At 37.6% G+C, this 17,835-nt stretch overlaps 5 protein-coding genes across 6 annotated transcripts in view; 4 read left to right on the forward strand and 1 right to left on the reverse strand.

Annotated features, from left to right (window-relative positions):
* Positions 1 to 749: 749 nt before the first annotated feature.
* LOC133983039 (hepcidin-like) lies at positions 750 to 1,490 on the forward strand. The gene is made up of 3 exons (XM_062421967.1): positions 750 to 899; positions 995 to 1,072; positions 1,196 to 1,490. The coding sequence occupies exons 1-3, from the start codon at positions 813 to 815 to the stop codon at positions 1,289 to 1,291; spliced, it is 261 nt and encodes an 86-aa protein (XP_062277951.1). The 5' UTR covers positions 750 to 812; the 3' UTR covers positions 1,292 to 1,490.
* A 1,766-nt stretch (positions 1,491 to 3,256) lies between these two features.
* Positions 3,257 to 3,997, forward strand: LOC133983037 (hepcidin-like). The gene is made up of 3 exons (XM_062421965.1): positions 3,257 to 3,406; positions 3,502 to 3,579; positions 3,703 to 3,997. Exons 1-3 carry the CDS (start codon positions 3,320 to 3,322, stop codon positions 3,796 to 3,798), a joined length of 261 nt encoding a protein of 86 aa, XP_062277949.1. The 5' UTR covers positions 3,257 to 3,319; the 3' UTR covers positions 3,799 to 3,997.
* Positions 3,998 to 4,707: 710 nt separating this feature from the next.
* LOC133983043 (hepcidin-like) lies at positions 4,708 to 5,962 on the forward strand. Its single transcript, XM_062421970.1, has 3 exons — positions 4,708 to 4,852; positions 4,959 to 5,036; positions 5,189 to 5,962. Exons 1-3 carry the CDS (start codon positions 4,769 to 4,771, stop codon positions 5,273 to 5,275), a joined length of 249 nt encoding a protein of 82 aa, XP_062277954.1. The 5' UTR covers positions 4,708 to 4,768; the 3' UTR covers positions 5,276 to 5,962.
* A 2,673-nt stretch (positions 5,963 to 8,635) lies between these two features.
* LOC133983036 (plectin-like) overlaps positions 8,636 to 17,835 on the forward strand; it is a 148,355-nt gene continuing 139,155 nt past the window's right edge. For both annotated transcript variants that reach the window (XM_062421960.1, XM_062421961.1), the window contains exon 1: positions 8,636 to 12,196. The gene's annotated coding sequence lies outside the window, so the exon portion shown is untranslated. The remainder of the gene's footprint in view (positions 12,197 to 17,835) is intronic.
* Positions 12,491 to 13,380, reverse strand: LOC133983040 (hepcidin-like). The gene is made up of 3 exons (XM_062421968.1): positions 13,228 to 13,380; positions 13,082 to 13,144; positions 12,491 to 12,875 (listed from the first exon to the last, which is right to left on the reverse strand). The coding sequence occupies exons 1-3, from the start codon at positions 13,312 to 13,314 to the stop codon at positions 12,768 to 12,770; spliced, it is 258 nt and encodes an 85-aa protein (XP_062277952.1). The 5' UTR covers positions 13,315 to 13,380; the 3' UTR covers positions 12,491 to 12,767.

Below are 17,835 nucleotides of genomic sequence, written 5' to 3' on the forward strand. Positions count from 1 at the left end.
CAGTCATCATTTCAGCTGATAAAAATCCAGGGTCATCGGCTAGAAATGAAAAACTTTTTGTTGTTGTCTGTTTGAGTCTCATCATTTCAAAACTTTCTGAAAATTAGTGACCCTGATAGCCTTTTAGTTAAGACTATCACTGTGTTTCCTGTCTCTCTACACTGTGGATGGTGAAATAATAATAAGAGAGTTAAATCTGCTCACATTATGATTGTAAACAGCATAGTGTAGAAACTAAGGGACACAGGACTTCATGAATGGACAATCAATCATGAGTTGATTATTATTATTGTCATTACATTAATATGACAGTGTTTAAAATGCTCCACTCTATATGAGTTAGATCTATTAACAGTTGGTAATGTATGTTAGGACATCCATAATGCAACACTACTAAAAATATATAAGCATTAAAAAGATTTATAAAATAATTTGTCATTTTAATTTAGTATTCATGTGTGTTCTTTATTATATGTAACACAGACTGGAAGTGCAGATTAGATGTAAGCATTATGTATGATAGAGCTGTGCAGGAGAAAAGTTCATGTTTGATTTGATGAAAGGACGAAAGATGAGTCTGACAAATAAAAAGAGAGAATTTCCCATTCCTCAGGAATTTCCCATTCGGACATGGGAATGTTGGGAAGACAGAGTGTAGCCAGTCCATTCCTGAAAGCAGGTACTGTCCATCATGAGGCAACAGTAGCTCAGTGAGTATAAATACCAGCACGTTTTACACATTCAATACATCTGCACATCAGACACAAGAAGAACTCTGATTTGAAAACTTTAAACAGTCAAACCTTCCTAAGATGAAGACCTTCAGCGTTGCAGTTGCAGTGGCCGTTGTGCTCACCTTCATTTGCATTCAGCAAAGCTCTGCTGTCCCAGTCACTGAAGTAAGAACCTCACCTGCTTATTAGTTATAAATGTTTGTGTCAAGATGCTAAGATATGTGTCCTAATATGAATGTGCACCATTGTTTAACTTTAAGGCGCAAGAGATGGAGGAAATGATGAGCAATGACAGTCCAGTTGCAGCAAATGAAGAGACATCAGAGGACTCATGGATGGTATGTTCAGTTAGCTGAATGAATGAATCCAAATATCTGAAGCTAATAAAAATAGATGAGAGAGAAAGAGTGACATCATGCAGCAGATGAACATGTTGCTCATGTCTCTTGTGTTTCACACAGATGCCGTATAACAACAGACAGAAACGTGGCAGTAAGTGTCGCTTTTGCTGCGGCTGCTGCACCCCTGGTATCTGTGAAGTGTGCTGCAGATTCTGAAGATTCCTGCAACAACAACCACTAAATGATGTTGTTCTGTCTTAAAACTGTGTAACACTTTACATTGTATTTAAGTTTGTACACTTTGTTTTGCTGCAGTTAATGTGAGCTCAGTGATGTGATTTCATCATCCACATATTATGTTAAATATCTACATATACTGCAGTGTACTATCACAATAAAGTCTGTTACTAATATATTTTGTGTCAGCGTTGTTTCATCAGTGAATTTCTTCTCAAAACATGATTAGTTGGAAAAAATTGTATTATGAATATCAATTAGTTTGCATATTGTGTAAAATGAAAATATATTTTCCTATAATACATTTGGTTTTATCCCAAGTACAGTCTGTCCATAAAGCCTTCAAAAATGAGTGACAGAGTGTCCCTGTCCCCTCTGATAGTGTGTGATACCTTTAATTAGAACACATGGCAACCATGAACTTCAAACTGCATCAGTGCTCTTTTGACTGGGGTTCTCCAGGACCCCAATACACTGGTATATTTAAGAAGCATTCATTAAAACCAGAAACACAAAATAATATTATTCATTCATTAGGAACACATTCAGTTGACAAAGTTGTAGATATCACAGTCAGCAGAATTAATATAATTCAGTGTCTTCTACACAGATCATCAACTGGTGAGGAAGTGAACTGTTTGTCTGGAACCTGCAGCTTTCACCTCAGTCTGTTAGTATTGTAAAGCAGTTCACAGTAGATAGCTGTCCCCCTTTCACTTCCCGCACCAGATGTGTTGCCTGTTACTAAACGTAGCAAGTTGATTGGTCATCACGTAGGAGAGTCACAGTGAGATTTTACGAGAGCAGTAATCAGTTAAGGTTGAATAGTGCTCGTGAACGGCTCATTTCATGGACAGCACAAGCTTGCTGTTCTGTGCCCGAGCTAGAGCCCTCAACCCAGCATAACTGCAATCATTGATGTAAACGGCTGTATGTTCTATACTCACCTGCTGAAGTTCAGTAAAGTCCATAAACAGAAGATCCCTTGTTGTGTGAAGTGATTACACCCACGCACATCCAGACGAAGTAGCCTAGCTTACTTCAAAAGGTCCAAGCACAACAGTATTATATCATGAGTGTAACCTTCAAGTGAATTTTTAAGACCCTTTCAAAGAGTTTGCATTTTAAATGAATCACTTGAAAACATTAAAAAAGCATCAGTTTACTTTCTACAGCTGATAAAATCTGTTAGTAACAGTCATCATTTCAGCTGATAAAAATCCACGGTCATCGGCTAGAAATGAAAAACTTTTTGTTGTTGTCTGTTTGAGTCTCATTATTTCAAAACTTTCTGAAAATGAGTCACCCTGATAGCCTTTTAGTTAAGACTCTCACTGTGTTTCATGTCTCTCTACACTGTGGATGGTGAAATAATAATAAGAGAGTTAAATCTGCTCACATTATGATTGTAAACAGCATAGTGTAGAAACTAAGGGACACAGGACTTCATGAATGGACAATCAATCATGAGTTGATTATTATTATTGTCATTACATTAATGTGACAGTGTTTAAATTGCTCCATTGTATATGAGTTAGATCTATTAACAGTTGGTAATGTATGTTAGGACATCCATAATGCAACTGCAGTAAAGTCATATAAGTAATAAAATGATTTATAAAATAATTTGTCATTTTAATTTTGTATTCATGTGTGTTCTTTTTTATATGTAACACAGACTGGAAGTGCAGATTAGATGTAAGCATTATGTATGATAGAGCTGTGCAGGAGAAAAGTTCATGTTTAGTTTGATGAAAGGACGAAAGATGAGTCTGACAAATTAAAAGAGAGAATTTCCCATTCCTCAGGAATTTCCCATTCTGACATGGGAATTTTGGGAAGACAGAGTGTAGCCAGTCCATTCCTGAAAGCAGGTACTGTCCGTCATGAGGCAACAGTAGCTCAGTGAGTATAAATACCAGCACGTTTTACACATTCAATACATCTGCACATCAGACACAAGAAGAACTCTGATTTGAAAACTTTAAACAGTCAAACCTTCCTAAGATGAAGACCTTCAGCGTTGCAGTTGCAGTGGCCGTTGTGCTCACCTTCATTTGCATTCAGCAGAGCTCTGCTGTCCCAGTCACTGAAGTAAGAACCTCACCTGCTTATTAGTTATAAATGTTTGTGTCAAGATGCTAAGATATGTTTCCTAATATGAATGTGCACAATTGTTTAACTTTAAGGTGCAAGAGATGGAGGAAATGATGAGCAATGACAGTCCAGTTGCAGCAAATGAAGAGACATCAGAGGACTCATGGATGGTATGTTCAGTTAGCTGAATGAATGAATCCAAATATCTGAAGCTAATAAAAATAGATGAGAGAGAAAGAGTGAGATCATGCAGCAGATGAACATGTTGCTCATGTCTCTTGTGTTTCACACAGATGCCGTATAACAACAGACAGAAACGTGGCATTAAGTGTCGCTTTTGCTGCGGCTGCTGCACCCCTGGTATCTGTGAAGTGTGCTGCAGATTCTGAAGATTCCTGCAACAACAACCACTAAATGATGTTGTTCTGTCTTAAAACTGTGTAACACTTTACATTGTATTTAAGTTTGTACACTTTGTTTTGCTGCAGTTAATGTGAGCTCAGTGATGTGATTTCATCATCCACATATTATGTTAAATATCTGCATATACTGCAGTGTACTATCACAATAAAGTCTGTTACTAATATATTTTGTGTCAGTGTGCAAACATTGTGTTTTCATGACTGTTTTTTTCTTTTTCTATATTTCTGTCACAGCTACTTTTGCTTTGGTGAGAAGTAATTGAAACTCAAAAAAACAAGACATGATTAAAATAAAGATTTGAAGATTTGCTAAAAAAACAAACAAACAAAAAAGAACAGGCAAACATAATGGCATGTACGTCATTACTTTACATGCAAGTGAATTCAAATTAGTTTCGAAATGAGGTGATTATGTAAACATCAGGTGATGCTCCTCAGATGTTGTGATAATGTGATGATGTCATTTGGGTCAGCAGGGTTGTCAGTAAACCAGACAGACTGAAGACGGGAAAGTCGGTTATTGCATCAAATACTTAAAAGATAAAGTTAAAATAAAATGTCCTGTGATTTTTTTTATGTTAACAGCCCACAATATATCATTTTCTAAGTTTATTTTGACGTTTGCATTTCTTTATGACTGTTTCATATTTTATTATTAATTTAAAACCTTTGTATTTGTTAATAGTTTGAATAAACACAATGGCCCAATAACAAAAGCAGATAATCCCAATTCCCATTGTTCAGGAATTTCCCATTCCAAGCCAAGCCCATTCCTGCAGGCAGAAACATGCGTACAGTGATGAGGCAACAGTGGTCCAGGTGAGTATAAATATCAGCATATTGTGCACATTCAACCATCAGACAGAGGATCAACTCTACACAGCTGACTAAACTATCAAAAGGGTTAGGGTTAGTCAACATCTCAAACCCTTCTAAGATGAAGACCTTCAGCGTTGCAGTTGCAGTGGCCGTCATGCTCACCTTTATTTGCATTCAAGAGAGCTTTGCTGCAGTCAGTGAAGTAAGTACTTGACTTTCACTCATGTCATCTGCTACCAGCTATAAATGTTCTGTCACAATGATAAAATGTGGTTGTCTGACTGTAGATGTTCACAATTCATGAACAGGTGCAAGTACAGGAGGAGGTGATGAGCAATGACAGTCCAGTTGCAGCACATGAAGAGACATCTGTGGAGTCATGGATGGTAAGTTCAGTTATTCACACATATCTTCACACAATTCAAATATAAGTGGATGTGTTTTCCTGATGCACTCCATAGAAAGAAGAGAGGACAAACAGAGAGTGAGATAATGCTGGAGATGAACACCTCACTCATGTTTCTTGTGTTTCACACAGATGCCGCATAACAGCAGACAGAAGCGCAGCCGTAAGTGTCGCTTTTGCTGTCGCAGAGGTGTCTGTGGATTGTGCTGCAAGTTCTGAGGATTCCTGCACCAACAACCACTACATCATCATTTCTCCTGTTTCATCACTTATATTTAGTTTACCTCTCTTTATTTATTCATGTCTTTTTGATCATGCTGTACTTCATCTGTGCACAGTGTGTTATCATAATAAACATTTAACATAACTAAACTACGGTGTGTCAGGAAAGGCTTTGCATTACATTAAAGCATTTTAAACACTGAGATGAACCAAGCTGTCAACGAATGCATAAAAAACAAGAAAAAATGTAGTTCAATTATAATTATTATTTTAAATCATCTCTTAAACACCTCACAATGAATACAAACATTATTGTGAGTGATAAATCAATGATGGCAATGACATTAAGGAGGAAAAAAAAAAATTTAATGATTAACTATGGGCTATTAACATTGAAAAAGGTAAAGGGTGAATAAACTTAATAACTTCAGTGAATGTAGCATATTGTGCAATAACAGAAATCCCCAACTGTACTTCAGTCTGTCTCCTTTACTTCACCTTGCTGAACTTTGTGATTGTGTCATATGATCACATCAGTGCCGATACCATTTCTGGCTAAACAGCCTCTCAGCTACCCTTACTGTTTAGCCATGCTAGCAGCGTGGCTGTAAGGATGGAAATGTTGGTCTGTTGTTGGTGCACATTGATATCCAGCAACTTTTGGATGGATTCCAATAAATACATTTAAAACTTTTTGAAACCTATTAGCTTTGTTGATCCCTTGAGTTGTTTTCTCTATTGTCATCATGAAGTTGATATTATGGTATTGAGTGAAATGTTTCAACAACTACTTGATGGATTGCCATAAAGTTTTGTACAGATGCACGTCCCCTGAAAAATAATTGTAATAACTTTGGTGACCCCCTGACTTTGCATCATTGTAAGTCAACATTTCAATATCTTAATTTATGACCAAATACCTGCAACACTAATGACATTCCCATCAGACTCAGCTGACTCTTTGTGTTTAATGTTCATGTGCAAATGTTGCACATTATGCTATACTTTTCTGATGCATAGTGTGCAGACATGGACAGTATAAGGGGAGGATTTAACTGTATATCAGTTAAATAGCCAAATATCATTTGCTCATTCAGTCATCAGACAGTCATTAGAAACTAAATGAGAAATGAAAAATCATTGATTTTTAAAATAAAACTTTTAGAAGTCATGTTACTATGTAATCTGATTTATTAAGGCCTACTTATTTAAGTGTTTGAATGTGTTGAACTCTGATTAAAATTCTGCTGGTTAAGCTGTGCCCAGGTCATGAGTCAACTCTGTGTCACTGTATTATTTAAAAGATTATTTAAAATAAGTTTAGTTTTACAGGTTACAAAGTACCCCAACTTTTGGTTAAAAAGGAGGAAACCATGAAACACCGATACTAATCACAACTCAACACAATAAACCCCCCCCCATACTTGGTTTGATCTATGACATCACTGATGATGTCAGCAAGAGCATAAAACCAGGAAGTGTTTTGCCGCCACCCCTTTAACACCTGAGAAAGTGTGGTGAGTATGTGATGTTGTAACAAAGAAACCAAACATTTAACTCAAGAAAACGAGAAAAAATGTATCTGTCTCGATTAAACCTGGAAATGTTGATAGTAACTGCAACAAAACTCTATGCTTAACACAAAAAAACGCAAGATAGTGTATGTTTGCAAAGTTACATATAAAGATGTGGCATTTTCACTTGTTTAGTTGTCTATGGTTGGCACAGTAAGGACGGTTGTGATCAGTTATCAGATTTGTTTGTTAAAACATGTATTAATTGAATGAATGGAATTAATTTTGTACACTTTCCAGTTAATGTTGCTATTTGACTAACACAGCCTTCTATGAGTCATTTAGCTTGTTTAGTTAGCTAAATTCATTTAACGTTTGAACACATTCTAAGTTAGAAAACTGAACTCTCTTCTTAACTTTAAAAATGTGCACATGTGTAGTCAATTTTACCAGTATGTAAACATGCAAACATACTTTGAGTTTATTTTCTATTTGGGACACAATGTGGTCCATATAGTGTATGTTTAAGAAGGTAAAGGATGTTGGTGATAACTGTGGTTTAAAAAGTTTCAGTTTCAATCAGAACAATGCACTGTTTTGAAGTTGCTGTTTACTCTCCCGATTTGGTGTGTGTGTACAGTGAAGACAACAGGAGAGCAAAGAGGGAAAGATGAGAGAAAGAACCAGGGACGCAACAGAAGCAGGTGATATACCAGCACCTTGTTAACATTAAAAAACAGTCCATATTAAGGGAGCCAACACAAAATGACTGACTGGGGAGCACTCATTTTTGCATACATTAAAATGAGCCTATTTTTGATGTAAAGTTGCACTTCAAATCACCATTTTCCTTGAAAAAGGTAGAGTGGACATCATCTGTCGTAGTAGGTATGGCCCTGCCTTCCTATTAGTAGTATTTTTACTTTCATAGTTCTCAAAAAACAACTCTATAGTACCCATTGGTAGTATTTTATTATTGTCCATGGACATTTATTGGCTCCTTTGAGTTCCTATCCTGATGGTTGAGTGTGCACTCTTTATTTATAAATTGGCCACTGTTGCCTCATCACTGGCAGCATGTACCTGCCTACAGAAATAGGCTTGCATCACAACAGGAATGGGAAGATTATATATAGATGTATTATCTAATTTGATCAGGTTTATTGCATGCAATCCAAATCAATGGGCGAGGTCACATCTCACTATGTCCAACTTTATACAGTCTATGTTGGTACAGTCTGAAAACAGCCTCACTGTAATTATCTTGCAAGTTAGGAATTTGCATTAAGTAATCATAGAATCTGTTGGTTGGTAATGTGTAATTTATTGGATATGACTGCTAATTAGCCTTCTAGTGGAAGTTGTAACTGAAAGGCGTCTTCTCTTTTGCAGGAATGTGAATAGGCGAAATGTTTTATTGTTAGCTGAATTAGTTTGAAAGGATTTCTTGCGACTTATAAAAAATGAGCTCAACTTAAAACCAAAATAAAGTCTAAGTTAAATTACATCTAAGTTACATAAATGTGCAAACATGATAAATGATAAAAAATGCTTTTTTATATTTCAAGAGTTAATTTCTGAGTTTCTTTTATTTACATATTGTATGTTTAAGTATAAAGACTGACTATGTGGGGAAGTGTGTTAAGTTTGTTAAAACATTACTCCCTGCTTAGTTTACCGAGCTCTTTTAAAATCCCTGTTTTTATCAGTGAGAGAGAGAGGGAGGGAGGGAGAGAGACAGAGGGAGATCATTGGTGCAGCTGTGTAAGTAAATAGTCTATGTATAATCAGGGTTTGACAAGTGATTTGAAGTTAAATACAACTGTGTCTGGAAGGTAAAACAGCTGTTTAGTTAATTCCATAAAGAAGAAAAAACATCATGAAGACAGTAAAATGAATATTCCAAACAAATCCATTCCAAATGACATAAAATGACCATGCCACCAAATTTCCAATCATTAAACAAAATTGGATGAATATGCCGTAACATCTGGGCATTTGTTCAAGGCGGCACTTGTGATGGCTACCAAGACGACTATGGCACATCTGTATAAGATCCAGGGTTCTCAAGCTGATATGGCACATACTGTATAACATGGGTTGTTTGCACTGTGCTGCTGTATGCATCAACTGTAGTTTTATGGCCGTTGAGAAAATGACATGGCGTCTATTGCAGTGTTGGCCAGGAGGCATGTAGACTTGGAAATGCACCATCCTGTTCCACAGGAACAAGCTCTGGGGATGCTTCTCTACAGTTGCACCTGGAAGGCTTCTGAATGTAGAGGTTATAATAAATGCAACACTTTTCTGAGACTTGGGAGAAATGTAATTCTCCAACAGGCAGAAAAATGCAAGCATAAAATCCAAGCTGAACAAGAATGGCTTCAAAATACATTTACTCTCCCCGAGGTGTCAGTCTGGGTTCAGATCTCTTTTCAGCATATGGTTTATGTATCAGGATCCTAGGTGTCATTGTTGTTTCATAGATTTTTTCCATATGCTCACTTAAATATTATCAGCAAAATAATTATGAATGAACATGCGTTTGTGGTTTAAAGATAAGGTGATGCTATACACCTGTATATTAACAAAATATGTGCTGATTTCAACCGTTAAAGCCATTAGTGGCTGTTAACACTGACATTGCAGTCACCAGCAGGCTCATGGGCCAGCAATGTTATTAATAAATGATTGAAATTGGGGATTTTTTTCAATCATAATGGGTATTTGATGATACTGAAATTACACTGTTTAGCAAAACACCTGTGACAATGTAGCTCTTATCTTATCAATAATCTTGCCTGCTATTGTGCTGCTCTCCAGAGAATTAATTTGGTTCAGCTGCAGGTTCCTGAGTATTATGAAACAACTGAAATTGTTGAAAATTAGGGCTAATTATTCCATTTGAGTGCTTGTAATTGTATCCTTTAGACTGAGCAAAAGATATTCAACAGGGTTTCCCTTTCTTTGGTGGAGGATTTTCTACCTAGGTCAAAAAAGTGCAACTCAGTCATCTGCGAGGCGTTCTCTCTGATGCTCCCTCCACAGAGGCAGAAAGGATATAAATATCAGATACTACAGTGTTTTATCACAAAGTTTGTGTGGAAGTGACGTTTGAGCAATGGATGCACACTCAACAGATCATGAGGATACTCATGACGTATGCTTCTTTCTTAAAAGGTCTGCTTTCCATTGTGAGTAACCTCTTTTAACTGTGTGTCAAATGTAACTCTTGTGTTGAAGCATTTATGTCACACAGACTAGGAGAGAAAATCCCCAGTACGAGATGTTTGATTTATTTTTTTTAAATAGGTTTATATTGAAATCACCTCAAATGTAAGAGAATTTATCCTCATCTTTTATCAGGTCAAGAGAACTGGACAAACCTTGATTTACAGTTGATTTATTGAATCAATTGTACAGAAAATATGTCTGTTTTCCTACTAGTCTTACCCATGATCTTTATAAATCCTATAGAAATAAAAATATAAATGTTTTTCAGTGAAAAATGTATTAGATATTCAAAAGATATTAATACCACATTGGAAGAAATGAATCAGTCTGAAAACAGCCTCACTGTAGTTAGATTGCAATTTATGCATTAAGTAATCATAGAATCTGTTTATAGTTAATGGGTTGTAATGTGTCATTTATTTGATATGCCTGCTAATTAGTCTTTTTATGGAATCTTTATATACTGTTTTTTGATTGTTGGCTGAATTAGTTTGAAAGGTTTTATTTGGACTTTATTGGGACTCCTTAAAAAAAATGAGTGCAACTTAAAACCAAAAGTTACATAAATGTGCAAATATAACAGATGGTAAAAAGGCTTTTTTTTAAATTTCAAGAGCTATTGTCTGAGGTTCTTTTATTTACGTACTGTATGTTAAAGTATAAAGACTGTTTTGTGACTGTGTGGGGAAGTGGGTGTTTGTTAAAACATTACTCCATGCTCAGTTTACTGTTTTTTACTATCCCTGTTTTTATCAGTACAAGAGTGAAGCAGAGAGTTAAAAGTCACCAACAGGAGAGCATAAAGAGAAAGATAAGACAAACACAAGTCCAGCAAGATAAACAGGTGACCAGAGGCCTGTACTACGAAGCTGGATTAACATACCCGGGATATCTCGCCGTTACCTGGGTTGATTTACCCAGACATTCACAATCCTGATAAACGGTACTACAAAGCTGGTTAACAACTCGGTAATTCGACCCAGGGTTTTCCAATTTTGATTGGTGCGCGTTCACATAAAAGGGGTGGTGTTTGCATAGTCTGACCAATTGCAAAACATGGAGAAACCCTGCAGAGCAGCCTACTTTACCATGGAGGAGCAGACAGTTATTATTCATAAATATGAAGAATGCAAACACATCATCCAGGCCAAAAGCAAAACTGTTGCCACAGCAAAAGCCAGGAAGGAATGCTGGCAGAACATTGCCGACTCTTAATGCGTAAATTCGTGACACAATATTAATTCATCGGACAATATAAACAGACAGCACTCTGATCATTCAATTTCACTTTATTACGGCACAGACGTTTCGGGCAGAGCGCTTCCTCAGTGCCCTTCCTTTGGTTGCGACATTAAGTTTAATATTCAACATTCATTTGACATTCAAAATACAAAACTATTTTGCACTTCAACCATTTGAGTGAATGATGTCAAACCAACTGTATAACATACAGAATAATATCCCTCATGTGCCTCAAGGATTATTTTTTTAAATATAAATTTTGTCAATTAAAAAATATGAATAAAATTCTGCTTTTCTGCACTTTTGCAGCGATTACTCTCAAGATGTTCTTATTGAGACTTTTTGTCAGGTTTCCTGACAAGTTGTGAAACTGGAGTGGTGGTAAGGTTATTTATTTATTTTAATTGTTAAAAAATTGACAAAAAGATATATTTGAAAAATAAGCCTTGACACATGAGGGATATTAGTCTGTATGTTATACAGTTGGTTTGACATCATTCACTCAAATGGTTGAAGTGCATAATAGGTTTGTATTTTGAATGTCAAATGAATGTTGAATATTGAAAAAACTTAATGTCGCTTGAAAATCTGTACCTTTCGGATTGTTTTATCCTCTCACGATCCGTGCACCAATGTGGACAGGATCTTCTATGAATGAGCAGGCCATTTTCTAAGAGAACTGATTGGTCAGGAGGTGGTGCTTTTATATTCGTTGATCTCTTATCCATAACATAACCTGCTCTGGAGCAGGTTAGCCGTTCAGCTTAAGTTACCATGGCGATTTACCCCGGTAAAAAGTGAACCAGCGTCGTAGGACGGAAAACCCAGGGTTAACCCTGAAGTTACCTCGATAAGAGAAGATCCAGCTTCGTAGTACAGGCCTCTGGACCAATGGGATATCAAAGTGCAACAGAGGCAAACACTAAAGGTCATTTTCTTCTTTTTATTGGACTTATTTTTCTGGCTTTATTTCCTGAAATTTGTTTCAAAATGTGTCAGCCTCTGATTTGTATCATGCATGATAACTCATTGTGGTTATTTGACTTAAGGTGCTGGTTCATTATGAATCTGTTTATCTCCTAGTCTGTGTGACATTAATGCGTAAACAAGAGTTACATTTCACACATAGTTAAAAGAGGTTACTCACAATTGACAGCAGAAATATACTTCATGAGTTTCCTCTCTCAATCTGTCAAGTATGCATCCATTGTTAAAACAGCACTTCCACACATTATATTACACTTTATTGTGATAGTACACTGTAAAATCTGTAGATATTTAATCCACATTAAATAAATTCAGATATTCACAACCACAAGTACAATTAAAAGTGGTAAAACTGCTTTGACACAAAAGCATTACATTAATATTTAGCTGTAGCTGTGGGGATCCCAGACTGGAGACGGAGACAGTGCACATATATAAACGTTGCTGTTAATGTGCCAGAGTTAGCCAAAAAGCTATTTTTCATCTGTAGTCCATGGACAGATGTGACAGAGTCAATAATCAGGTGCACCACATTCCGCATGCAGGGTCTGGCGCGAGCAGTGGCAGCAAAAGCGGCAGTCTGTGGGGCTGCTGCGACGCTTATTCCTTTTATACGGCATCTATGTGAAAGAGAAGAGATCTGAGCAAATTGTTTCTCTCCAGCATTATCATTTATTCTGTTCATCCTTTCTGTTTCTGTGGAGGGAGCATCAGAGAGAACGCCTTGCAGTGGAAAAAACACCCACTCACATTTGAATTAGCTCAAGATAACTAGCTCACTTCAGTCAAAATTAAAGTTAGTTGAGTTAAAGTTAAATGAACATACCTTCCATGAATCTATGAAGTTCATTGGGAATTGCTTTCTCGAATTTTCCTCCTGCTCTTCCACCTGTTAATAAATAGTGCACATATAAGAACGTCTCAGCAACTTTCATCTCTAATAAGCAAATTAAATTATTTAAATGTTCTTACTCCATCAAATGGGACAGCAGAGCTCTCCTGAATGCAAATAAAGGTCAGGGCAATGGCTACTGCAATGGCAATGCTCAATTTCTTCATCTTATTAGAGATTGAGAGGTTAAGTTGTTACTCCAGATTTCTTCAGATCTTTTTGTGTAATGCTTGTCAGCTGTTTCTAGAGTTGTTTGAGTTTGCAAATTGGTGTTATTTATACTCATTTGATTCACTGCTGACTCATCACCGGCATCACTGACCTGCTTCCAGGAATGGACTTTGCATCTGGCTGTGGATTATGTTGTCTGTTGCACAACAAATCAACCTTGAACTTTAACTTAAACTAACTTAAAACAAATTTATATAATGTATTTGATTCTTCCTGAGAGAAATAGGACAGAACCTTTGAAATCCTCACAGCAAGGTACAAGATTGAATATGTTCAGCTATTGCACAGATGACTGAGTTGCACTTTTTTGACCTAGGTAGAAAATCCTCCACTAAAGAAAGGGAAACCCTGTTGAATATCTTTTGCTCAGTCTAAAGGATACAATTACAAGCACTCAAATGGAATAATTAGCCCTAATTTTCAACAATTTCAGTTTTTTCATAATACTCAGGAACCTGCAGCTGAACCAAATTAATTCTCTGGAGAGCAGCACAATAGCAGGCAAGATTATTGATAAGATAAGAGTTACATTGTCACAGGTGTTTTGCTAAACAGTGTAATTTCAGTATTCTCAAATACCCATTATGATTGAAAAAAATTCCCCATTTCAATCATTTATTGATAATATTGCTGGCCCATGAGCCTGCTGGTGACTGCAATGTCAGTGTTAACAACCATGAATGGCTCTAACGGTTGAAATCAGCGCATATTGTTAATATACAGGTGTATAGCATCACCTTATCTTTAAACCACGAACGCATGTTCATTCATAGTTATGTTGCTGATAATATTAAAGTGAGCATATGGAAAAATCTATGAAACAACAATGACACCTAGGATCCTGATACATAAACCATATGCTGAAGTTAGATCTGAACCCAGACTGACACCTCAGGGAGAGTAAATGTATTTTGAAGCCATTCTTGTTCAGCTTGGATTTTATGTTTGTATTTTCTGCCTGTTGGAGAATTACATTTCTCCCAAGTCTCTGAAAAGTGTTGCATTTATTATAACCTCTACATTCAGAAGCCTTCCAGGTGCAACAGTAGAGAAGCATCCCCACAGCTTGTTCCTGTGGAACAGGATGGTGCATTTCCAAGTCTACATGCCTCTTGGCCAATGCTGCAATAGACACCATGTCATTTTCTCAACAGCCATAAAACTACAGTTGATGCATACAGCAGCACAGTGCAAACAACCCATGTTATACAGTATGTGCCATATCAGCTTGAGAACCCTGGATCTTGTACAGATGTGCCATAGTCGTCTTGGTAGCCATCACAAGTGCCGCCTTGAACAAATGCCCAGATGTTACAGCATATTCATCCAATTTTGTTTAATGATTGGAAATTTGGTGGCATGGTCATTTTATGTCATTTGGAATGGATTTGTTTGGAATATTCATTTTACTGTCTTCATGATGTTTTTTCTTCTTCATGGAATTAACTAAACAGCTGTTTAACCTTTCAGACACAGTTGTATTTAACTTCAAATCACTTGTCAAACCCTGATTATACATAAGTGAGTCAAGATTTAATTTTTAAACATTTTTAAATGTAAGGGCTACATACATTTTCTTTTCTTTTTTTTTTTTCTCAAGAAAAAATATTGGTGGTGTAATCCCGGGTTTTCCAAGCATATTTGTTTTGGCATTTCTTTACATATACTCTGCTATCAGTATTCTTGCCAAACACGTAACAGCAGCGCAGTGTACTCTGTGTACTCACATAAGCTGGCACATATCACTCTACCACTCTCTCCTGGCCTTGGGCATTGACTCCATCTGTCCCAGTTTCAAATTCATCCTATATTTTTGTTTTTGTCCATTTCCTCCTCCACTGTTCCTTTCTTTTCCTACCAGCTTTATACTTAACAAATTAACGCAATTTATAACAACTTAATTGCTACCAAACCCAACCACTTATCTAGTCATTGCGCCTCTCAGACAACAACCTCAAATACCACACTTTTCTGCAATGCACTTTGAAACTAGACAACAACCTCTTGTTTTGATCATTCTTCCCAAACTTTGTGTGCTTTTCTCTATCAGCACAAGCTTTTGTAATGCGCTACGATATTTTGTCCGCCAATCGTAGTTTTCCTCCATTCTGCTCTCCCTCCTTCCTTTCCTCTCCATGCGTGGCAGTAGGTACCACAGTCTTGAATAGTGAGACGTCTTGACACAATACTGGGAACCTTGCCAAAGCATGTGTAACACAGGAAGAAAATCCAATGGGAGACCATTGTAATTAGTCCAATAAATGTTTTCACTTGGATGTATTAGAGACAAAGCAGGGCTTATTACGGCGCACATAGGTTTTATTGTGAGAGCTTGTAAGCGGATGATGTCTTCTGCACAGAGTCAAAGGGCACTGCTTTTCTGTGGCAATGAAACAATTTAACAGGAGCCCTTACTCTAACAAAATCTGTACTCCGCTACCGTGTACGCAAAAGAAACTGTTAAACTGCTTCTCTATTTCCTAATATGAAAATGTAATAAAAACATCAATATACATAGCTTTTTTATCTTTTTCCACTAACCAGCATAAAAGATATGGGGACGGATATAAAACCAAACTGATAAAAAACAGATACCACTGCACAGGCATGCTGGTTTTCTGCTAAGTCACATGGATGCTCATAACTTTCATTAACACTGTGACATAGCACTGATGCTTGCTAGACAGGAAGCTGAACAGTATGGCTGTTTAAATAGGATTATAGAGCTTATGAAACTGTTATATGCTTCTCATTAATAAACAGGCGGCAGGGCAAGTCAATTCACATATTATATGCCCAGAAGATCATTTTGTAACGTGTACTACCTCCAGTTCATAGATGCAAGCAGACACACACAATCCCCAGTTTAATAGTCTGGGGCCGCCAGTCAAGGCCCTGAAGGCTCATGCGATAGATGTGGCTTTCCAGAGGGTGTCGGTTGGGGGCTGGAGGGAGCAGAAAGGGGGTCAGGCGCATTCACCACTGGGTGTCGGCCAGCCTAAATTGCTGCCACATGAATGGCTTGTGCACTTGTGATTAAGAAAATACAGGGATGGAGATGTAGGAGTTGGTTTCTAATCCAGATAGGTAGGAGCACTGCATGGCTAAATAGAGAATAAACATGGATACCTAAAGTGGGGTGATTTGGGTGTGCGATATGACACTGTTGAGTGATACAAGAGGCCATTGGCATTGTGGTCAACCATGTGGTCAACTCTACAAAGCATCCAATCAAAGAGTTTCCATTGGTCTCTAATTTGCTTTGACCGTGTCCTGTGTTCGTTAATTAAGCCACAGCATAGCTGGTCAGACTCAACAGCTTCTTTGCGGTTTTTCTCTCCTTCCTGGGAGGTGATATATATATCTAGCTGTCTTGTGTGGCGCTGCGGGTAAGTTGTTTTGAGGTGACAGAGCTGTCTGTTGCGGCCTGCTCGGTCGCAATCTGTCATGCTTGTAAAAATGTTTGCGAAGTGAAAAAGCCAGAAAACTTGTGGTCTTGTGCCAAAAAAAGGGTCTTCACTCAATCTCGGCGCGTAATGACAGAGCAACACATGGATTGCGCTCAGTGACAGTCCCATGGATGTCGGTCCACGGTTGGCGGAGTTGCTCGGTGTCTGCTTCTCAGTAGAAAGCCAACTTTTTCATATCCTTTATCAAGCTTTTACAGCAAAGAGTAAACATCTGTGGAGGAAGGACCTAATTCGTGCAATACCCATCTTCTGTCTAGATCTCATTAAATTTACCTAGACTACAATTAGCATGGAATCTTAATTTGCCTGGAAAGTTAATTAATCCATATAACTTTCAAGACAGACTCGTAAAGACCAACACTCGTATAGCTGTAATACATTATTGGAGACATTTGCAATGGAAATGCTTACTCTTCCAGCCACCCAGGAGTATTTGGTAAGCAAAATGGCCTTTTCAACACCGCATCTTGTCCCCTTTTCAAATTCTCAACGCCCACCACTTATTCCGAGCTGGCGGTCAAAATGAGACACACTGGAAATTGCTCCTGTTTTATCCATGTCGCTTTACACCCAGCTCTTATAACGTAACGTGGCAAGCATTACACGATGAGGGACTAATGATATATTTTCTCAGCTGGAACGTGGGAATTGCACCGCGGACCCGAAACAGTGTCGAGTCTCAGTAAACGAGTGTGTGTGTGAATGTAGTGTGTGCGGCTAAGTGAAATGTGAAAAGCTTGCCAGAGCTGTGTTGGCTCGGGACCCATAGGGAACCCGTTATATTGCACAGTGGGGGATAGAGCCACAGGAGATACTGAACCTATGGGGAAAGGAAGCCCTCTGTCAGCGAGAAGTCAGCGAGGATCACTGAAAACCCAGACTTCACCCTCTGACAGCTCGGAAATATCCATTTTAATAAGGGGGAAAAGTGGATTTGGCCAGACATCTTCGTTCCTCCCATGGAAACTCATCTGTCCTGGTGTGAGG

The sequence above is a fragment of the Scomber scombrus genome, chromosome 7, assembly GCF_963691925.1.
Source record: "Scomber scombrus chromosome 7, fScoSco1.1, whole genome shotgun sequence".
NCBI classification, from domain to species: Eukaryota; Metazoa; Chordata; class Actinopteri; order Scombriformes; family Scombridae; genus Scomber; species Scomber scombrus.